Genomic DNA, 23,057 nt, shown 5'->3' with positions numbered 1-23,057 from the left:
GCTCTACTACTACCGCAATCCCACATCGGAAGAAGAGTAAAGTTGACATGACGGGTGTGATATAAAAACAGCAACACAACTTAATATTAAATTAATATCTGATACGTGGGCCACTGGGCCATTGGTCTACTTGATATTAAATTAAGTTTTTTAGGGAAAAGGCCCATTACAATAGCTTGCTATTGGGGCCTTTACGTGTTGCCCAAGCGTTACACTACTGTTCGGGCCTGGCGCACCCCTCAAAACGTGAGTTCAATTTTTTTGGTGTGCTGTTGAACATGACGCCTCTTCTGGGCCGGAAGCATTCGCACTAGTTTTGCTACCCCAATTCATGCTTTTGGACTCCCCCCTGCCTAGTTGTGGCCTGTGGAGGGGGGTTCTCTCTGCCACATTTTAAAAAAAACGCCGAGCCCAATTGTATGGGCTTGTAACTCAACTGAAGGACCGAACCACATGATTAACCCATCGACAAGGCAGATTACCCTTATGAGTTGTGACCATTATCAGCCTGTCAAGTCCATGTCCAGAATTGGGCCATATGACATGAGCAATTGACCGCAAACGAATGGTCCCATGGGCCATGATTCCTAGAGGGATAGTGGGCTGGGCAGTGGAAGGAAGAGATGAGCAGCTACTCACAGTTTATTCCAACAAAAGCCATACCCAACGTGTCATTTTACATTTTACATCCCAGTAACTGCAAGGAAAGGAAAAAACCGACTAGGGAAGACAGTATTAAGTTGTTAACACCTAATTTGATCACAGCCGTCCGTTATATCTCCAGCTCATGCCCGTCGGTCTGACCAACAATTTTCAAATCAAACCCACCGTCTTCAACCCCGACGTGGTCATGAAAACGAACTGAAATGTAAAAGCATTCACTTTTAGTCTCTTATTAAACATCTTTCACCAAACTATCATTCTGCAGTAGCGATTGCGATCAGTTTAAGAAGGCATGTTTCGAATTATTCTTACGTTCCATAATCTTAATTGAATTTTCAGTCCATAAGCTTGGACGCAACTCAATTGTTAAGAGTTTCCATTATCTTGATTGAATTTTCAGTCCATAAGCTTGGACGCAATTGAATTGTTAGGGTTTTTTATTTACATAGTAGACTCCTTTGTTAATTTCTTTGATTGGCTTCCTTTCCTGTCGTTGCGGATCTTTTTTGCTTTTCACTATAAATTGGAGATCTCCGCAAACTCTGAAGTAACTGGTATTGTCATAAATAGTACAGTTGTGATAAGTGTGAAGTTTCGGATCTAGAGAAGGCAACGCTTTGGTACTTTAGCAGTATTTCGTATAGAGGAATATGTTGGTTGAATTGAAGTATTCTTAGTTTGTTCATGTCCCAAAGTAGAATTCGTTGCTCTTTTCTTTCTTTCCTTACCATAAAAAGGAAAAAAACGAAGGCACAAAGGTTGATGGAATCTGATTGTGTGTGTAGCTGAGTTGAGGGCTGCATATTTACTTTAGCATGTTTAGAGATGTTCTTTCAATTTCTTTTACGCTGATTTGCTCAGGAATAAGAAATTTTTGGGTAGTTGTTTTATATGTTATTTGCGTTCTGATTTTGGGAAAAGCAATTCCGTGTCTTTCATAATTTAAGTGGTAAGGTTTAAACTATGTGTTTGTGTTCTTTGTAATAAGCATAATAAATGAAAATGCCCTTTTGGGCATTTAGGGAGCAGATTCACTTTGATCTTTTGCTGAATTTGAATCATTCCACGGTTTGCAGGTTTTAGCTTTTGTAAGAGTGCTTCCTTAAAGATTGTGAAGGTCACACAGTTCATGGCAAGGATAAAGCCCCAGGCTCTGTTAATTCAAAGTAAGAAGAAGAAGGGGCCAAGTCGTATTAGTGCAACAACAATAGTTCTTTGCACTTCCATTGTTGCACTAATCATATTGCTTTTCTCAACTTACAGGCATTGGTCAAGAAGGTTTGTTTTTCATTTTTTATTGTTACATGTTGGTTTTGTGACACATCATACTTGCTCAAGATATTTGTTAGCTATCTTAACAAAAACTCAGGAATCATTGAACATACTGTTCTCTCTACAGGTCAACGGGGGACCAAACAGGGACCTCACAATCTGTTTTTGAGGTATAATTTGGAATTCCTTTCAAAAATAATCTTAAAGAACTACTCTCTTCTTTCATTTCAGTATTTTCATGAAATTTTCCTTTATTTACTCTATGCTTGTTCTTCTCAGCCTAAAGGTTATAACTGCTTCCAATTTGGTCATGCAGGACGCTAATGCTTTCATAGATTCAAAGAAGTATGTCATTCCTGGTTATGCTGTAAGCTATTCAATGAATTGGTCGCACTAGTTTCCTTCTATGTTATATGTTTTGAATATTTTACAACACTCACTATATCAGTTTTAGTGGTGGTGATGTTTTCCTTTAAAGAAGTGGACTGATTAATCTGCAAGCACCATACCAAGAAATGGTATCAACTTATGTTGATTGATAAATTTGATCACTGTCTTCCCAACTGCGTGAAAGACGTACTTCCTCTTAAATTAGATCACTGCAATTTTTCAGGGATCCATTCTTTTGCTTGCGGTATCCTTCAATGCATATTTGTTATTTGCATTGGCACTTATGATAAATCCATGTGATGCAAATTCTTCAGATGGGATGGATACATGTTTTCTTCACTGCTCAGTACCTTTATCTTCCTTTCATCTTTAGAGTTTAATGTACATATTAGTGTCATAGTTGCTCATGCACATGACAGTTAGCCTCTCTGTACTGTTATCTAAATTTGTTAAGGCCTTTGCTTCCTTGTAGATTCTGAATACATCAAAAGGTCATATAGTGGTGGAACTTTTCAAGGATGGCTCTCCCCAAATTGTGGACAAGTTCATTGATTTGTGGTAAACATACTGAAGTATTTTATTTCCTAGCTACCTCTGTCGATTCTGATAAGTAGACATGATTTGTACTGCTAATTTTTCATAAATGCAAATGAGAAGCTGAAAGCCAAATCACCAATCATGAACTAACCTCTGTCTTTGCAAGAGAGAAACGTGTTTTGCATGTATAAAGTGCTTGAACCTGCTCCTTGCAGGTGCAATTCCTATTGATTTTGCCTCATTGTGGGTGATGAAGCCTGAAAATACAGCTATATTTCATGAAATGAGAAGGGAGAAGAATATGCAGCTATATTCTTGAGAAATTTTAAAATGTTAAACTAATATGATGTATGTTACATATATAGTCAAATTGGTTCCTACCTTATATGTATAGATGATTACATTCTTGCAGAATTTGTCTTATATGTGAAAGGACAATTTTAGGTAATAGATTTCTGTCTTATACTCTTATGTTATCTATCAGCTTTTCTGATGAATTTGTCAGTCACAATGTTGGCAAACCTGAAAGACCTAAGATTCTATTTACTGACCCAGTCCTTTTTTCCCCTCCTTTTCTTTACACCTTTTGTAAGAAGGAATGGAAACTGGGATCTGATGATACCATGTTGCTACGAGGCCCCTCAGAAGTTAGGGGTGTCTTGGCTATGTTTAAGATTATCATTACCATCATCATTGTTTAGAGGATAACTTTAATTTTGCCTCCCCCCCTGAATATCTCTATTTGTATATTTATATGATCTTTGATCCAGACATCATGAAATCTTTTGAACTAACTGGTTTTTGCAGTCAAAAAGGATATTTTAAGGGGATGCCTTTTAACCATGTGATCAAGAATTTTGTGATTCACGGAGCATATTCTGAAGGGCTCGGTGCCGCTGAAGATTGGACATCAAAAGGGAAGCTTCATGATTGGCTTGCTACAAGGTTTTCTGGCTTGAAATTTGGTTTTAGTACCTTTTACTTGTATATGATGCATATGTGCTGATGAATTTTTAATTGTGATTTATCAGCCCAAAGCACGAGGCATTTATGCTTGGAACTTCAAAAACTAGAGACAGAAAAGTATTTGAGCTTTACATTACAACAGCACCGATACCTGATTTGAATGATAAGCTTTTAGTGTTTGGAAGGGTCATCAAGGGAGGGGATGTGGTGCAAGTAAAACTTCATATTTCTCGAGTTTTTTGTTGAATCATGTAATTTCTAATATGTATCTTTTGCTCACAATGTTTTTATCAGGGAATTGAGGACGTTGATACAGATGAACACTATCAACCTAAGTCTCCGATGGGAATCATTAACGTAACACTAGTCTAAAGTTTTTTCTACCCAGCACAGTGGTTTTGGAATAGCTTAACGAGCTTGTGACCCTATTTTTTTAGTACATGTGTTTTCGCTTTCCCATGGAGGTTGTAAATTTTGGTCATTCAACACATCATGCTTCTCAGGGGAGGGCAGTTTTTGAGAGTTTTTAATTATCGTGTTGATATGGAAGGTGGAAGTTTGATCCTGAAGCCCAGAAAATGCAATATTTATTTAGTTGTTCCTTATGCTCATTATGATGTTCTAGACTCTTTCCAAGACTGCCTTACCATTTCGGAGACCATGATTTGAGTTTTCACTCTTGTTATTTGGAGGTGTTAATTCTTTGTAATAGTATATATGAACATGCACTTCAGATTTCATGTCTTCGTTGACGTTTTGAGCTGAAACTAAACTTTTGTTTTGCTGGTTGTGCGTCTCTGGTTTTGTCTTTCGCATGCTGGAAAATCCTCGAGTATTCAGTAGGGGTAATAATTTTTCTTGCAGGCCCACAATTTTCTTCTTGTTTATTTATACGCGAAAAGAAAAGGGCCGTGGGCCCGAGGCATAGATACGGGCCTAAATATATTTTCTGCTACGATGTAAAGCCGACCTTGAACAGGTAGCCCGGAAATTCTCCCGTTTTATTTTTAAAATCGCGCCTAAACGGCAAGATCAAACGCCATTCTCGTCTCTCTCCCGCAAATCACAATTTCCCTCCCAAATAAGGAAAACCCGCAATTACAGATTTTCCGCGACATCAAGCATGGACGAACTCATGAGTCACTTCGACAAACGAATCTGCTTCAATGACTCGGATGGAGACTCGCACATGGAAATAGACGGTCCTCCACGAGTGGAAGAAAACGTAGAAGGAAGTCCATTTCTGGCTTTCGCTGAGTACGCGAGATCCGTTATGTTTCTGAAGACGAAGTAGAAGGAGAAGGAGGTTCTCATGATCGGATGGAAACAAAACGGAAGGTCGAGGGCCTGATTGGAGTTGGATCGTGTCTCAGATCCTCAAGTCTTGTATTGCTTATTCGAGCGGTGTCACCTCCGCGATTCCGCTTTCCGATCTCGCTCGGGTAATTTTTGCTCCTCCATGGTTCGCGAGAAAGTTGATGATTAAAATAAACAGACAGTATTCGTTTAATTTCTATTATAGTTTTTGTTTGGTTCAACTTGTTTTCGTTTGTTAATTGGAAACAATTGTCAACTAGGAGTATTATTCTAAACCCTAAATCACTTAGAGGTTGGGGTTACCATTTCACGTCTCTGAGTAACTTCACCAGATGAATTGGATAACGATTGTTGTTGATTCTCGTGTGAAGGCGTGGAATGAGCAACACAAGACTGGTGCTCCAAAGAAAAGGCCGGAATGTATAAATCAGTTAATAAGGAAACATCGGAGAAAGAATCTGCCAAACACTGTCACAATTGACTCTATATACGAGAATAATCTCCTGTCTTTGAGTAGTGTTTTAGAAGCCATTATAGAGTCATAGTTGATGTTTATGTTCTGCCAGGTACTTTAGAACCGGAGCAAAATGATTAAGCTGTTTAAATTAGTCATTATTTGATTGAGGAAACAAACCCAGCGGCTGAGAAAATAATTTTTGGACAATGTTTTTCTTTCCCTGCCTTGAAGGTTTTAAAGAGTAGGAAGAAATTAGACCATTTAGACTGGTGTTTCATGCACTCTTTTGAATGCTCTTAAGTTTCTTTCTTAGTGTTGGAATGCCTTATTGCCTTGTAGTTAGAGTGGAACAGATTCAAATATAAATGCTTCTTGCCTGTATTGCCCTAATCTTTGACCATATCTTTTTGCCTTCCGTGTGTTGCTGTTAAAATTTTTAATTATGTTATCTTTGTCAAATATTGATGTTTCTTTTTGTGTTGATGGATCTGGTCTTCAGGTACAAATATCTAGATGCTAAGTTTGGGGGATTTTTGAAGCTCCAATACCATTGATCTTTATCTCCACGCAGGTAGCATTTTGTATGTCTATGCGACTCTCTTTCTTTTTGTTCTTTAATCTGTTCTGAGGGATCATTAGTACATTCTGACATCTTTCTTGCCACTGAGAGAGAAGTGCATGTAACTATGAGATTGTAGGTTCCAACTTTTTAGTTGTTTTATTTAGCCATCTTTTTTGGTCCTTTGAATAGTAATCAATACTGCAATTGGGTACCAGTGCTGCTACATAGCTTTCTTAGTTGTTCTTGTTGTTTGCTATCTATATGTGCTATTACTTTCATGGTTTGAGGATTCTTGTAGTTGGACCAATATTTATTTTTCTGCTATGATTTCTTCGGAATTTGATGGTCTGTCATCAACTGATTGAATCTCAAACTCTTTAACCTCAAGTTGTTGAAGTTTATTGAAATGTACTTGGCTATAGTATTATAGTCCTAATAGAAGGGAGGAGAGATCTCATATAGTTGCTTGGTTAACTAGCTATGCGTGAAAATTTTCTACAAATTGCACTTTATTCCCCCATAAATCTCCTCTGAAATACAGAATTTTTATCTACAAACCACAAAAACACTATCTTTACATCATTTTTTGAATATGATAAGTTTACATAAAAAAATCATAAGTCTACAAAAAAAATTATAGTGAAAAGACCAATATACCCTTGATGTGTAAAATATTAGAAATGCTATTGTTAAGTTTACATATACATTGTCTCTCTAACCCCAAATTTAACCTCACACTCTCTTACTAATTTCATCACTACCCATGACAATATGACATATCATTCTTACCAAACAAGGAGAAACATTTCTTACTTCCCAAAATTTCTTTGATTGAACTGCATTTCCTTCATAAAGGAAAGAAGCCATGGCAGATCTGGAGTCAAGAACCTCAAGGTTTGAATTGAAAATGAGATGTAATTTTGAGGTGCAGCTCTCTAAGGTTTATACAAAATAAATTTTTAGGGGGTTTCAATCCGAGGTCGAGGGGATGTATTCTTGCTTCAACACGAGGCAGGTGAGTGTTAATGGCCCAATTGTATCTTACATTGTGAAAGAACGTGTTGAAGTTGAGGGATTTTAAGTGCAGGTCCCCATAGGATAATGGTTCTGACAATATTGGTGTGAATAACCCAGTTTGTTGGATTAATCATTTGTATAAACATGTTATCTTTTATCTTCAACGATTTTTCAATGAAATCGATCTTACTTTGTAAAATTTATTGGCATGTAAACTTTAATTTGTTTTTTTTTGGAGAATTATGGTGTAGATTTAATACTTTTTAATTCAATATTAAATATCAATTTATTTTTTATTAATAGTTAAAGGTTAATATGTCATTTTCAACAAGGATATTTATGTAAAATAAAAAAAATTTAAAAGTAGGGTAAACTTAGTAATTTAATGGTGTACAAATAAATAAAATTTCCTATAAAGGTTTAGTATCGATGAGAATCTAAGGGGACAGGAGCCCACTTAGCCCAGCCCGTCCCCAGCTCGTCGTCTATACTGCATTTTGGATGGGTGTGGATGTGTAGTTAGGCCCATCGACAAAAAACACAATTTAAGTTTCAGGTTGAGCCTTACCTACTCGGCCAAGCAAAAAACCCAGCCCAATGTTGGATAAGCATTTCTGGCTTTCTTCTAAGCCTTGGATAAAGCTTTGGACCAATGCTTTTGACCCAGGCCAACACGAAACTTTGGGCTGAATCCAACATAATGCTTGGGCTGGGCCGGCACTATAATATGAAATCAAAAAGTTCTCATACCCGTATAGGGCTCGGGCCAATCCCGCCACGGTTTTATGACGTCTAAATGTAAGTGACCATCGTATCACCCAACTCCAAGGTTTGTTCGTTTAATGTATAAATTAGTTGAAAATAAGCAAAAACAAGTTTCTTTTTATAAAGAAAACATGGCACCCACCAAATTGGAGCTACGCTCCATTAAAGGGACTCCATGGAACATAAAAACAATTAATCAATGCAAAATTTCCAGATCCTCAATTTTCAACTTTCAAGAATTCCAAAAATTAGAGAAATTAGGATATAAGCATGTTATGATTCCGATACGCAGGCAGAATTACCCAAATATGCAACTAAAACCAGGGCTTCAGAGCAAAATAAAAAAGGAGCTGAGAAAGATGCAAATGATACTCAATAGCCTCTCATGACATATTTCAGTCCCAAGAGTGGACAAACCTGGCTAGGTAATCCATGATAGCATCACACCATCAGTCATTTCTTCTCCTGTTGCTGGCACTAGGGTTTTGATCTGAAAGAAATTTAACAACATTGACCAATGCTCGCAGACGATCCCATATGTTCAAGCCATAAAGTGCTTCTACAAGTGATTCCTGAAACTCAAACCCATTTTCTGCAACAGGATACTATAGTAATGTGGAAAAATCAACAGTTAGTAAAAAGAAAATTTCCAATGAATAAAATTGAAGAATTTTATGTAATAAGGTTTTCAAAACTCACCTGAATAGGCTTTGGTATCTTGGTTTTTATGTATGGCCACCACCTATCCTCACCAACTGATTTTACAAGACAGCAAGCGCGCAACCCTTCCACACCAGCAAATCGTCCGAATCCACTGTCTTTCACACCACCAAAAGGCAGGGACTGAAAATTCAAGTGGAAACTTCAGCTTGGTCACAGTATCATAATAATTAGGGAATGACTCATAATCCGTGACTTATGAAGCACGTATTACTCGTCTCAAAAAAGAATACACGTGCAATTCATATAGAACTGTGTTATTAGCACTAAAGAAAAAAAATTACCTGGCACATGTAAGTTGATGCAAAGTCATTAATCGCGACAACTCCACAATGAATTTGGGAAGCTATCTCTTTTGCACGACGCTGATTGCCAGAAAACACAGCACAACCAAGCCCATATCTGGAGTCATTTGCAAGCTTGACAACCTCTTCATCAGTGCTAAATTTCATTATTGGCATGATTGGTCCAAATGCCTGCATGTTAATCAAGTTTGACATAAATCCAGTAGGCGCTTATCCACGCATCAAATGAGAGAGGAGAAAGATGTCCTAGAATTCTATATCTCATAAAATTGTACCATGTTTTCCATTTAAAATCAAGCCATTCTCAGAAGAACCGGTGCCCCCAAACCTAGGAGGTCTTGTGGTTTATGATATCTTCCATGCATAGCGTATATATAGATGCTATAGGTACTTTATGAGAAATATCAATTCACGCTAAAGAAAGAAACTTTTTGGTACCTCTTCTTGCATCAATTTCATTGTATGGTTTACATTTACAAGCACGGTTGGGGGGAAATACTGATCTACTGCACCTTCTGCCAAATGACCAAAACTTCCACGGGCAACAATCTCTGCTCCTTTATCCAAGGCGTCATTTACAAGGTTTTGAAGCCTATCAGAATGCTCTTGCAAACATATGGCTCCCATATCATACCTTCCAGCAAGTGGTGGACCCTGCCAAAAATAAAATTCTAGCTTTATGACAGAAAATGAATATATATCAGATGCAAGAAAATCAAAACTAATAAGATGATATGGGACAGTGAAAATTAATTTAAACAAATTTAAGGCCCTTAACATGTTCAATAAACTATAAAGAGTGATCACATCTACATGCTGTTATAATTGCTTAAAATCATGAAAAGAGAGGTCCACCTGCAATCCTATTTGGTTATGTGGCTTTACTTCCAGATCATTTTTTTATTTAACAATGGATTCATTCCACTGGAAAAAGCCTAAAAGAAAAGTTGCACTTTAGAAAAGATTCAAGGTAAAACCAATTCATCATCATCAAAGTAGTAAAGGGTTTGGAAAGGTTTATAGCGCGTTTGGATGTTGCCAAAATTGCCTCATGGGAATAACTTCAGAAGCATAGAAAACGTATCAATTTTCTTTCATATTTCAGTTTTTTGAGCACAAAAAAATGAAAAATGTTTCCAGACAAGAGCTGGTATGGATTTGAAAGAAAAATGTTTCTAGTCAAAAACCGGTATGGATGTAAACAAACATGTGTTTTTTTGGAAACATGTGACCTCTAGGTTGCACCCCCTGCAACTCTAGCACTGGGCCACATGCTCGATTGTACTCCCACATAATATTTGCTACCATGGTCAAAACAAAATACAGATGGATGTAAATGGAAACATCAGATACATGCCAATTTGGGTCAATATAAGTATAGTGAAAATGGCAGTATGGAATTGGGAAAAAAATTGACTAACATCCAAGTGTCCATTAAGTCAACACATCTGCTAAGAATCTACGTTAATGGTCCAAAGAAATCACAGAACCCAAAGTAAGATAAAAAGGATGCATGAAAAATCTATTGGATGCAACAAACTTACAGCTGAAACAGATTTCACAATTTTGGAAACTTGACTGACAAAAGAGGAATGGATATCCCTGTGAACATAAAACCTCTCAGCCCCTGCACAATTCTGCCCGCTTGATTGAAGAGCAGCCCTGACAGCAATTTGTGCAACCTATATTGTTTAGATATTCTTCATATCAGATTCATCGACACCAAAGACATACAAGTTTAATTTCAAATAATGTAAATGGGTGGCCGGTGTAAGGGTCAAAGATCCTCCCAACCCACTAGACATTCAACAGAAAAGGAATCATACGTGGGAAACGTCTACATCTTCACAAACAATAAATGCATCTTTTCCACCAAGCTCAAGAGTAACCGGTATAAGCATATCCGAAGCATTTCGCATTATCTACAAGGAAAACAAATGTTCCAGGCTATTAGTGATACAAAAAGCTGATACTTGAGATAGTCCTGGCATCGAACTTATTATATGATATCAATGAAGAATGTAAAAGGATCAAAAGAGGATCATGTTCCATTTCAACAAAAAAATACTTACTAGTCACATCTTTCACAAATGAAACTCATACTTGAACTAGATTAAGGATGCCCCCCAAAAATAAAAAGGATTAAGGAAAGCCCATCCACCAAACCCCAAAGGGGGAAATTCCTTTCAATTAGCCAGGAATAGACCGTACCCTCTTACCCACGCCAGGTGATCCAACAAATATGATCTTATCAACAGAGGACACCAGTGCCTCTCCCGTTTCAGCAAACCTACCAAAAGTTGAGCTAGGTAAATAAACATGTTTTTGCAGGGAATAAAATACTTCAACAGAACAACACACCCTGTAATTACGTCGACCACATTTTCAGGAGCTCCAACAGCAGCAAGAGCTGCTTGGATTATTCGGAAGTAGAAACAGCCAGACCAACTTGCATGCTCCGAAACCTACACTTAAAAGCGATATTTTAAGTCCTTGGTCTTTAACATGGTAATGAAGAATATTCTAAAAGCTAATGGGAAACATGGATTTCTCATAAACAGGCACTAGCGTTGATGGCTAACCTGCAAATGCAGTTGCCTTGATTACTAACGAAGTTACAAAATGAAAGGCAACAGAAGAAAAGAAAACTAGACACTCAAAACATTAAGTACCTTAATCACAACACTGTTGCCTGAAAAGACTGCTGCCAGCATTGGATTAAAAATATTGTGGAAGGGATAGTTCCATGAAACAATGGCACCGATAACACCAAGGGGATGAAATTCCACTTTAGATTTCTTGTGAAGCATTGATCTTCCAGAAGATCTGTAAACATTGGGAAGACGCATGTATGAGCTATTAACCCAACATATTGGCAATTACAGAAAAGTAATTAGCGATAGTGAACAGTCCACTACAAAGATACTCAAAACTTTAACAAACAGAGAGTATTAAAAGTGATTTCGGCCATAGAAATGACCCTCACATCTCAAAATGAACGATACATTTACAATGTCAATCTAAGATTCAACCAGAAAAGTAGTGATAAAGAACCAGTAAAGTGGATTGCTTACATGGTTACTCATTAGAAAAATTAAATGAGAAACTGCCTAGACTAAAGCAAATGATGGTATCACAATACGCTAACTCCTACGTTGAAATCACAATATGCAACTATAACCATCCTGTATGATTTTTAAAGGACAAAATAAAATATAACAAAAAGTAAAAGCACCTACCGGTATTCAGGCTTTAGCCACCGTTCACCCTCTGAAAGAAACCAAGTAATCTTCTCACATGTCGTCATAATTTCTCCTAAAGAGGCATCCACCATCGTCTTTCCAGTGTCACGTGAAGAGATTCTAATCAAATGGCAAATTGATTAAGATAAATATGTAAAATAGCAGAGCAATCCTGCGAAAACTCAAGTCCCTTGAGAACTTGATAGCTGTCTTAGATCCATTTAAAACTTAAAAATCTTCATAAAGGCTTGCTTGTAACAAATGAAAGGGTGTTGAATCTTTGAGCAAAGAAGAAAATAAAAAGACATTAAGTGATTCAAGGTTTTTTACCAGATGTGCATGAATAGAGTCCTTACTCGCAAATAAGCTCTTGGTGTTCAATGATGTATTTCAGAAGTATTCGCAGGAACTGACGCCTTTGCTTAAAGCTACTCTTTGCCCAGATTTTCTGAGCTTTCCTTGCTTGTGCAACACGATCCTTGACCTACACATGTAAATGCATTTGGACAGTTCATTTTGCAAGATTAGTAACACAAATGTGCATGTCTCGTACAAATATATATATTCATATCTGTATAGATAGATGCATAGTTGGGCAGAATTGAAGGATTTGAATGTCTCCAGGAAAAGCCATCCTAATAGTGAAGAGACACTTCAGTAGAAACATCCAAAGAAGGGCAAATACCATCTATCCTAACTGTTTACGCTTTTTCAAGCCTGCAACAGTAGTAAAGTATGTTTGGAATAAATATTGGACTTCACAGTTCACACTCAACCGCATCCAATCAAAAATATTTTATCCTTGATATAAATCGTTAATCTATTCTAAATATAATCAGTTACGAATTTCATTACAACATTCAATTGAAATTGAATCATCTAATTTCCTGCAACTTATATCCAACAGGGATGGAAAATAATATATATCAGAAAACAAGCAGCAAAGCGAAAGATGCTATTTAGCAGATAAATACACCAAAAGTTCCAACGCGGAGAATCACTAACCTCAGCAGGTGACAACGCTGGGAAAAATCCCAAATACTTCATAGTTGCAGGTTCATAACATTGAACCCTTTTATCAGACTGCTGTGTCCTTCCTCTTGGAGGTATCTGAACAGCAATTGCACCAATAAACAAGCAATATTTTGTGTTAAGTTCATACTACCATGCTATTTAACCTTTTTTTTTTCCTTCAATGATATCAAACTATTAAGCTTACCAAACTGACAAAGCATCAATTCTTTATTGCAACAAAAATGTTTCCATTCACACAAATCGAAGAAGGAACGTAAGCATTACCACTAGAAATCATTTCAAGCATAATTACCCTATAGCTATATAGATTAGATGTTCAAAGCACCAAATGCTTAATAATCTAATACCTCAAACAAAGCAGAGAAAATAAGAGCCGAATAGCAACGAGATCCACATATTCTAAATGACCATAAGAATATCGACATCGCATTCTAATCAAACTTATTTCGCCGAAGAAAAAAAGCAATTGAGCAAGAAATTAAGAAGAGGAAGAAAAACTTCAAGAGCTTCGAAATTAAACAAACAAGTAAATGCAAAGTCGGATTAAACACAAAGACAGTGATAGCTTAACTCACATATATGAAGCTGTTTTCCTGCGCTTGGTTCCTATCCAACACTGCCATTAATGTAAACAGCAAAAGAGCTCACTCATACATATACAAACAAAACACGATATGTAAAAAAGCAATTCCAAATAAAACGTATACAGGACAAGTGAACAGGAGAGAGAAGCACCATCGGAGGCGTCAACGTTGATAGAAGGCACACTGGGAGGGATGAGCATCAACAAGAATCGACAGATCGCGTAAGCGAATGCTAGAACGATCAATGGCCACCAGAAAGGCATGTCTTCGTCGCTTTATTCCTCCCTTCTGAATTTCTTGACGGAGAGATTCAATAGCCCTAGGTTTCTGCGTCAATGGAACGCATCGCATGAAATGTGAGAAGAGTGAGAGGAGTGAGCTTTGTGTCTTGTGAACCTGTCTTTTTGGTCTTGTGAACCTGTCTTTTGGAATATAATAAAATAAAAAAGAAGTATATAAATAACAAAAAAATAAAAGTAAGAGGAAACAATTTTAAGGTGTGATTTTTTTTTTTAAATAAGAAGTGTGTGTGTAGATGACATCTTATGAATATATGAGATAAGGTTAAGATAATTTAATGTTATTTTTTGGAATTATTGCAACTTAATGTAGATTTAGGGTCACATGTGTCTAGAATTATCTTAACTTGCTCTCTCCTCAATTTACTCACAAAAATATTTGGATTTTTTTTTGATAAGCTAAAATATTTGGAATTATTGGAACTAATGTAGCCTAAGTGTGAGTAGACCTTGAAGTGGAGAAGAAATTAAGACCATAACCATCCTCCACAAATACAATGCCAAAACAACAAATAAGCAATGGCTAGCCTTTCCTCATGAGATGCTGAATACACAAACCAACAATTTCTCTTGGTCATCCTATATTCATAAACAACTACCTTCTTTATTTAGCAACAATGAACTAAACAAGACCTCTAGCCTCTCCCCAATAACAAATCTTCTTTTCTTTTCACCTTCCCATTTCCCATTTCCTCAAGAAGAAAACAATGGAGACCAAGAACAATCAGCAACTGTTCGTCTTCTCATGCTTCATTCTCTCACTCTTCATTTCCGTCCACGCCATTTGCGTGCCTCGGAAATCTGAAAGTACTCCTTCTCAGCCATCGCAGCCTGTTTCATCCTCTCAGGTTCAGCCAAGAAAGACTGCAGCTTCAGCTCCAACGACAGATTCTCAATTCTCAACAAAGAACAAAGATTCAGTATCAGAGCCAGAACATCAGAAAAGCAATGGCTCGCCCCCATCAACCGCTCCAGAGCAGCCTCCGCTGGAGGCTATGCCTCGATTTCCTTTACTAGGAATGCTAAAAGGAAACCCAACTGATGGCTTCTCAGCAAATGTAAATCCTCTCATAAAGAAACTCTGTGCATCCACAGATTACTCATCTCTCTGTGTGTCCTCCATAACACAATTGCTATCTGGCGCGAAGGAGGCGACTGCTGATGCCGTTGCTGTGCTTGAATTGGTCATAAAGGCAGCCTCTGAACACACCAAGTTAGCCATTGCTAAGGCTGAAAAGCTTCTGGCTGCACCCACTACCCCTGCTAAGGTTGTAGCTATGATTAAAGACTGTAAGGATAACTATGATGATGCTCTGGATAATTACCAGAGTGCTTTGGATGCGATCCCAGCACGCGATATTGGCACCATTAATAGCATGCTTAGTGCTGCATTGACAGATTACACAACTTGTGATGACGGGTTTGAAGGTTTGAAATCTCCAGTAGCGGAAATTGATAGCTTGCTTAGTAAAATGGCTAGCAACACCCTTGCCATTGCTTCCTTAGTCTAAGTGAAGACGAGCTTTTGTATTTTTTTTTGTCCTTTTGATTTTTGGTTTCAGGAGTGTATATTTGATCATCAACCTCTCAAGAAAGGGAGTTTTCTGATTATAAGTTGGCACAACACAATTGAGTGATAACTACTCACAAATGCAGGAGGTCACAAGGAAATTTATAGAACAGAAATCATTAACCGAAAGTATAGTCCATCAAACTCCATTTGAATGGTAAACCCACGAGTCACGAGTCACGAGTCACATACAATACCTATAAACCACATAGGCCGCTGATTAGAAATAATGCCAAATGACGCCAGGATGGGTGTTAAAACCTAGCCAACCATTTTTTGTTGCCAGAATTTACCCCTAACATTGAAAAAGTATGGTCTGAAAAGCCAAACGAGGATCATATTTAAATTACACTATTATATGGAATTGAAGACGATTTTAGATACAGGCTTCATACAATTACATCAAAACATGAACATCAATTGACAGGTTATTAAAGTACGATTGCATTAACCAATTCAATTCAGTTGTTCTATATACTATTAACCACAAACAATTACCTTAAATTACAAGTTGGTCAATTATGAGGAAGACCTATGATAATTTTTCCCTTCCCCAGACTGTACTGCATGGCATTACAATGGAAAAGTCTGTATAATACCTACAACCCTTCATCCATGAATACAGCACCGTGTCCGCTAGTTTTCACGAACTTTTTCAACAAGAGGACCACAATTGCAATGGTAAGTCCAACGGCAGACCAAGTAAACAAACGATCGTCAGCCAATCGTTGAACCCTCACCTCTGGCCTTTGCACTGGCTCACTGGCGGATCCTCTGGTAGGAACTTCTCCAGATGCTCTCACTGCTGCAGGACTGGCAATGGCGTTCACAGGAAGGTCCTGGTTTTCTTCGATAATCCTATCAGCTACAGACTGATCTGGAAGTATTTCCCCAGTAGCAGCTATGGCGGCACCATCTTCAGAACTGTCCTGGACTTCATGTTCTCTATCGACAGATTGCTCTTCAGCATCCTTTGAAGTGCTGAGTGGAGGAACAGGGGGAGCTTTGCTTAGCATATACTCATGGATCTAGACAACCCCAATGTTCATCAGCAGAATGCCTATGAAATGTCATATAGGACAGACAAGAAAATTCTAATACAAGCTTACCTCATCGATGAGCTTCTGGCGTTCTGGAGTCCCATATCTGGGAGCTGCTTCACGAGATTTGATGGCCAGGGCACGCCTCTCTTCTGGTGAATAGTCTAGTGAGCCCAATGCACCATTTGGGTTGGTAGGCATGAATGCAATGAGTGCAACCAGAGCAGTCCGCACTGCCAACAATGGATAAGATCAGTCAGTATCTCAGATTTGAGAATAGGCTAGTTAATTTCCACCCAAGAAAATAGGAAATGAATGCTGTGGAAGCAAATAAAAGAAAAAGGGCAGAAGGATCGGGATACTCAACAATATCTCCATCTAAGACACAATTCAAACCCCACTGTAGTGACTAGTGTTTCGAGATTAACTAAACGTACCACTCCATGAAGGCTGCCAGTGCTCAGGGTGGTGATTTGATATGCTTAAGCATATCTTAAAGTTCGTTTCGAAACGGCCATTTGGCTGAAAGAAGAGCAGGAAACTTGTGAGTACATAATCAATTGAGAACGCCTGAAACTTTCTAGAATAAAGAGAATCTTACAGTCAACAACATGAATGAAGGAGGCTTAAATGGATATTCTGAAGGCAACTGGATCCTTCCATGATAAATCCCACCCTCGAATTCCGTACCAGAAGCACCCCTTACAGAAAATTGCCACTCGAATATATTCTCCTGAAGACAAAAAAACAAATGCTTAATAGTAAACACAGTAGCCTGGATTATAAGCTACACAAGAGACTAATTCAATAATATGAAATTGCACACACTGAAGTAGAACCATCATAAGAAACTAGTTCAAGTAAATTATTCTAAGTTATGGACCACATGTAATGGAAAATTACATGAATTTAAGATCTCCGACTCAGTTCATCTAATATTGATTCTAGAACGCCACAAATGATCAAATAAAATTCAAGATAAGACCAGCTCACTATGTACATGTCAAATAATTATTGACTATGACACAAAGTTTTAATATGTATGTACTCTACACAAAAACACACACTGATCGTGAATCACTAATGAAGGTGTTCTTCGAACAACTTTAAATCCTCGAATTGCAATTAATTTGAGCCAGAAGGTGACAACATTCCATACATTCCAAATTCTGTTTATGAAAGGAACAATCTGCCCCTGAGGTTTCCCTAATCATATATGGATACAACTTCAAGGCAGCAAATCTACCGCACAAATATATGAGAAACTGTGAAAGCACGTATCTTGCAGTGATATCACACTTTCAATGGAATATTCGAAGCTGGCAGACGAATACATACGATTTTGTACAAAAATCTAAATTAGGGTATGCAAAAGACGAACCTCGAGAGGGAGGCTCATGAAATCATCGGAAGGATCAGACTGCATCTCCTTAACCTCTTGTAGGATCCTCTTCACCGCCGGATTCTTCAGATTGTACTTATCCTCCGCCATTGATGACAAGCCTGATCTGAGATCCACCTCACACCGCCACCAACCACCGTCCGATCAGCCTACCAGCTTCAAAGTTTATACTTATTTCTATGTGTCTACGAGCTTATCGATTCGAGAGGTTCCGATCCTTCGTCTTATAGCCATGCGGAAAGAGATGCAAATGATATAAAATGCGACCCGAAATAAATGTGTTTAGGAGGAGACGACGACTTCAAAATTCAAATATTGTCAGGTGATGCCACGGTGCTGACGTGTAGATATTGTGGTGCACTGGTGCATGACGTGTCTCTGCTTCTTATTTCTATTGGCTGAGCTTTTTTATTTTTTTATTTAAATTGGGCATGGGCCATAAGTTCCCCAAATCTCTTCTAGATTGGGCTTTAAGTTGGGCCTGAAACTAGGTGGTTTAAAGTATTGAACATGAAACCCAATATGACAAGAATGAGAGCTTTGATGGCTTGAGGAAGAGCATGATAGGATCTATTCAGCTTGTTTGCGCCTTTTTGTTCGTCTCTGTTCTACTGCCGTATGTGTTTCTCAAGCAAAATCAGGCCATGGAGGAATCAGCCACTACACTAAATAACAAGGGTAAAAGAAAATTCATGGGTTCGTCGAAGCCTGTCGACAATTGATCTCACAAGGAATGACAGCTAGGTATCATTTTCTTCTCACGCAATTCACTGATTTCATGCTTGTTGTAGTTTTCAAAGGGAAATCTCTGTATGTGAAGCATGTCTTTCAATGCATTGTTACAATCTTTCAATAATTTGCCTGCCTGTATTTCTCTCTTATCCATGATTGTAATATATCCAAGCAGCGTTCGTATGTAATAAGACTTATGTGATTCAAAGCAGGCCACCTAGTTATTATCATCTACCTATCAAATTCAATTGTCCCTTTGTTTTGATTGTTTTTGCGTCAAGAATATGCTAGAATAGATTTAATTAATGGGAATTGTTTTTATTAGAAAAGGATTATTTGTATATATTTACACTCAGGATTGCTCTTCTTATATGGAAATCAATGATATTGATAGGTACCTATATATGCTAACTAGAAACTGAGCACAAGACACAGAAGTGTCTGAACATGGAGGAGGTTGCAGAGTTCAGTGAGACCTTGTTGTGTAAAATTCGCAAGCGTACGAATCACACAATAGTAATAATGGTAAGTAAAGATCGTTCCCACAGAGATTGGGTAAAACTTGCTAATTATGAATTATGACTATTTCTAAATAAGCTTGTGCAAGAAGGAAACTTGTGCAATAAGAGAACTAATAAGCCCAAGTAATGGCACACCTAAGTTCGTGTGGATTATTGTAACGTGTTTAGTTTTGGATCTCAATTTTAAAGGGATTCAATGAATCCAAGCATTGGTTGATTGCCATGACAAAGTAGTTTTTTGTTCTTTCTGTACAAAGGAAAGTAAAAAAGATAAAAGGAAAGACCTTTATTATGAGAACACTCAGTTCAAGTCATCAAGTGACATCAGACATGTGATAAAAGGTTCTATAGGAAGGGAAAAGAAAATTTTCACATGTATTATTGTGAGAGAGGGAAAGAGAGGAACATGCATTCAATATTTGTCTGCTATTACTCTCCTGATTAATGACAGCATTTTAGGATTCGATTCACATTTTGCTTTCCTTTTGATATATAATAAATAATAATTATCAGGTGATGCAGGCTGCCTTTTAACCTCAAGGCATCAATATCATTATTACTGTGGTTGTTTATTTTAGGTATAAATTTTAATGGAATTGTTTGGTCTTCAGGGGAATATTTTTCTAGCAATGTCTGCTGAATAGAAACAAAGCAAAAGAGATTAACAAAAGAGATTCCAAGCCGTTTTCCAGGTCTGATGCTGCCGATGCCATGTTTCCTTATAAGGAGTTCTGCTGGGGTGGGGTTCCTGATAAATTGTAATTCTGATAACGATTAGATAAGCATATGGAAGGAGTGAATGAAAGAAAACAAGATGAAGTTTTTGGAGTTGAAGACGGGGGAGAACCTGGGGATATCGACTCCCCTGGTCCTGAGTATGGTTTTCATCTAGATGATTTGATGAAAGGATTAATTTTCTATGAAGATCTGCAACAAGATTGTCAACTTCAATCATTTTCAGATGACTTGCTACTTGATATTGGTGAACACAACAATGAAGAGAATCATCCACATACTACAACATCAGTTGAGCTGTTCAGGAGGTTTCGTAGTGGGTTCAAACGAATAAATGGAGAGAAAATAATTGAGCCAACAAGTGAATCAATATGCGTGAAGGAGCCAACCACTAGACTGTCAACTGAAGAAATCATGAGAGTTGCTGGAACAAGGTTCATTCAGTCTTCTTCCCAGACAGTTGATATTATGCCCATACTTAGCAAACCTTTGGATCTTTCTCTATCTGGACTTTCAAGTGAGGAAATAGAAGATATAGAGCTTGCTGATATGCTTCTAGCTTCTGCAGAGAAAGTGAGCAATCAAGAATACGAGCATGCCAGTAAACTTCTTAGCCAATGTGATCGTTTATCTTCCAGCACCGGAAATCCCGTTCAAAGGGTAGTTTATTATTTTTCCAAAGCTCTTCGTGAGAAGAGTGATCGAGAATCAAAGGGCTCGAGGAAAAACCTTCCATTTGACATTCCTAAGGTGGTGATGAGTGCTCCTAACTCTGCAATTATAGCTAACTTCAAACACGTTCCCTTCTGTCAGGTTGAACAATTTGCTGGAGTCCAAGCCATTGTAGAAAACATGGCTAGGGCAAAGAGGGTTCACATAATTGATTTTGGCATCAAATGTGGAGTGCAATGGACACTTTTGATGCAAGCCCTTGCATCTCGAAGTGAATGCCCGCTTGAGAGTCTCAAAATAACTGCAGTCGGGTCTTGGGCTTGTTCAAGACAAATGGAAATTGCAGGTAAATGGTTAATGAGTTTTGCTGAAACCATGAACTTACCATTCTCTTTTATGGAAGTTACAATGTCAGCTTTTGACCTCAAAGAAGATCAGTTTGAGATTGATGCAGAAGAAACAATTGCTATCTACTCTGAGTTTTTCTTGTGGACTATGATTCCACAGCCTGATCGCCTGGATTCTGTAATGAACGTGATAAGAAAATTCAATCCATGTATAATGGTGATCGTTGAAGTTGAGTCAAATCTCAATTCACCTTATTACCTGAGCCGTTTTATTGAGGCTCTTTTCTATTACAGTGCATATTTTGATTGCCTCGATGTCTGTATGGAGAAGGAAGTTCAAAACAGGTTGTTCACAGAATCCCTCATGAATCAAGGAATCAAGAGTGTTGTGGTAGCTGAGGGAGAGGAACGGAAAGTTCGACATGTAACGATTGATGTTTGGAGGGCTTTCTTATCCCGTTTTGGGATGGAGGAGAAGGAGCTTAGCATGTCTTCCTTGTACCAAGCATATCTGATGGTCAAGAATTTTGCTTGTGGTAATTCTTGTACACTTGATAGGAATGGAAAATCCCTAATTATTGGGTGGAAGGGAACACCAATTCATTCGGTTTCAGTTTGGAAGTTCCTTTGATAAATGCTCAGAAATCAGAATCGCTTTCAGCATCTGACAGTTGCCAAGAAGTTATTTGTTATTGGTCAGATTAGGATATATATATTTACGCCCAGGATTTCTCTCCTTATATAGAAACCAATGATATTGATAGGTACTTGTTTATGCTAACTAGAAACTAAGCACAAGAGGGGAATACAGTAGTTTCTGACTTCTGAGCTAGTCTCCAAGTTTGATATGGCCACTGCATTGTACCCTTTTGAGGGCTGCGGTGGATTTTCTGGTAAGTGGACTCATTCTTATAATTCTTTGATGAGTGTAGAAGGAGTGAATCGATGGAAACAAGATCAAGTTCATAGAGTGAAATTCTGGGGACAGGCTTGAATAACTGATCCCTTGGTTCTGATTATGGGTTTTATGAAGATGATGGATTTATTTTCTCAAAGTACCAGCAACAAGAACACCAACTGCAGTCAATTTTGGGTTATGGACTTCTTGACAATCCAAGGATTGATGTCTTTTCTCCCCCACTTGAGGCATGCATGGAGGATATTGCAGAGTTCAGTGAGACCTTGTTTATGTAAAAGTCGAAAGCCTACGAATCGCACAATAGTAATAATGATAAGTAAAAATCGTTCCCAAGGAGATTGTGTAAAACTTGCTGATTATCGATTATGACTCTTTTTAAATAAGCTTGTGCAAGAAGAGAACTAATAAGCCAAGTAGTGGCACACAAAATTCTCTCTTTTACTTGTTTGATTTTGGATCACAATCTTAAAGGGATTCAATGAATCCATGCATTGGTTGATTGCCAGACAAAGTAGTCTTTTTTTTCCTTTCTATACAAAGGAAAGGAAAAAGATAAAAGGAAAGACCTTTATTAGGAGAACACTCGGTTCAAGTCATCAAGTGACATGAGTTAGTAATGTGAGAAAAGGTTCTATAGGTAGGGAAAAGAAAATTTTCACATGTATTATTGTGAGAGAGGGAAAGAGAAGATTTTAGGGCAGTTTCTCATCAAAGATAAATTCTTCAATCATCTTGATGACATTGATTTAAGACAATGTAAACGACGGAACATGCATTCAATGTTTGTCTTCTATTCCCATTTCGCTTTCCTTTTGATATATATAATAACTATAGTTGAATGCTGCAGGCCGCCTGTAACCTCAAGGCATCAACATCGTTATTACCGTGCTTGCTTATTTTAGTTTTAAATTTTAATGGAATTGTTTGGTCTTCAGGGGAATATTTTTCTAGCAATGTCTGCTGAATAGAAACAAAGCAAAAGAGATTC

General features: G+C 37.7%; 5 protein-coding genes and 1 pseudogene across 8 annotated transcripts; 4 read left to right on the top strand and 2 right to left on the bottom strand.

Annotated features, from left to right (window-relative positions):
• Positions 1-101: 101 nt before the first annotated feature.
• On the top strand, positions 102-241 carry LOC120013966 (annotated as a pseudogene).
• A 486-nt stretch (positions 242-727) lies between these two features.
• Positions 728-4,609, top strand: LOC120012126 (peptidyl-prolyl cis-trans isomerase CYP21-4-like). 3 transcript variants are annotated; one of them, XM_038863407.1, is made up of 8 exons: positions 728-868; positions 1,740-1,941; positions 2,063-2,105; positions 2,252-2,302; positions 2,798-2,883; positions 3,670-3,807; positions 3,894-4,041; positions 4,123-4,609. In XM_038863407.1, exons 2-8 carry the CDS (start codon positions 1,793-1,795, stop codon positions 4,198-4,200), a joined length of 693 nt encoding a protein of 230 aa, XP_038719335.1. In that variant the 5' UTR covers positions 728-868; positions 1,740-1,792; the 3' UTR covers positions 4,201-4,609. The 3 variants fall into 3 exon arrangements, with proteins under 3 accessions (XP_038719335.1, XP_038719334.1, XP_038719336.1); XM_038863406.1 differs by having other exon boundaries at positions 801-953; XM_038863408.1 differs by having other exon boundaries at positions 801-953; positions 3,894-4,566.
• Positions 4,610-8,362: 3,753 nt separating this feature from the next.
• LOC120011963 (aldehyde dehydrogenase 22A1) lies at positions 8,363-14,232 on the bottom strand. The gene is made up of 14 exons (XM_038863166.1): positions 13,984-14,232; positions 13,824-13,864; positions 13,219-13,323; positions 12,570-12,697; positions 12,211-12,333; positions 11,644-11,797; positions 11,333-11,436; positions 11,183-11,261; positions 10,798-10,893; positions 10,516-10,653; positions 9,410-9,625; positions 8,951-9,142; positions 8,646-8,789; positions 8,363-8,551 (listed from the first exon to the last, which is right to left on the bottom strand). The coding sequence occupies exons 1-14, from the start codon at positions 14,093-14,095 to the stop codon at positions 8,396-8,398; spliced, it is 1,788 nt and encodes a 595-aa protein (XP_038719094.1). The 5' UTR covers positions 14,096-14,232; the 3' UTR covers positions 8,363-8,395.
• Positions 14,233-14,781: 549 nt separating this feature from the next.
• On the top strand, positions 14,782-15,710 carry LOC120011730 (pectinesterase inhibitor 4-like). The gene has a single exon (XM_038862836.1). The coding sequence runs from the start codon at positions 14,839-14,841 to the stop codon at positions 15,640-15,642; it is 804 nt and encodes a 267-aa protein (XP_038718764.1). The 5' UTR covers positions 14,782-14,838; the 3' UTR covers positions 15,643-15,710.
• Positions 15,711-16,102: 392 nt separating this feature from the next.
• LOC120012106 (ubiquitin-conjugating enzyme E2 32-like) lies at positions 16,103-18,417 on the bottom strand. The gene is made up of 5 exons (XM_038863380.1): positions 18,123-18,417; positions 17,343-17,474; positions 17,179-17,263; positions 16,811-16,974; positions 16,103-16,729 (listed from the first exon to the last, which is right to left on the bottom strand). The coding sequence occupies exons 1-5, from the start codon at positions 18,231-18,233 to the stop codon at positions 16,301-16,303; spliced, it is 921 nt and encodes a 306-aa protein (XP_038719308.1). The 5' UTR covers positions 18,234-18,417; the 3' UTR covers positions 16,103-16,300.
• Positions 18,418-18,694: 277 nt separating this feature from the next.
• On the top strand, positions 18,695-22,510 carry LOC120011949 (DELLA protein GAI1-like). 2 transcript variants are annotated; one of them, XM_038863136.1, is made up of 3 exons: positions 18,695-18,887; positions 19,270-19,404; positions 20,008-22,510. In XM_038863136.1, the coding sequence occupies exon 3, from the start codon at positions 20,183-20,185 to the stop codon at positions 21,779-21,781; it is 1,599 nt and encodes a 532-aa protein (XP_038719064.1). In that variant the 5' UTR covers positions 18,695-18,887; positions 19,270-19,404; positions 20,008-20,182; the 3' UTR covers positions 21,782-22,510. The 2 variants fall into 2 exon arrangements, with proteins under 2 accessions (XP_038719064.1, XP_038719063.1); XM_038863135.1 differs by lacking the exon at positions 19,270-19,404.
• Positions 22,511-23,057: the final 547 nt, after the last annotated feature.

Source organism: Tripterygium wilfordii, chromosome 13 (genome assembly GCF_013401445.1).
Source record: "Tripterygium wilfordii isolate XIE 37 chromosome 13, ASM1340144v1, whole genome shotgun sequence".
In the NCBI taxonomy this organism is placed as follows: Eukaryota; Viridiplantae; Streptophyta; class Magnoliopsida; order Celastrales; family Celastraceae; genus Tripterygium; species Tripterygium wilfordii.
The sequence above is the reverse complement of the archived record's forward strand: the minus strand, read 5'-3'. Positions and strand labels throughout refer to the sequence as shown.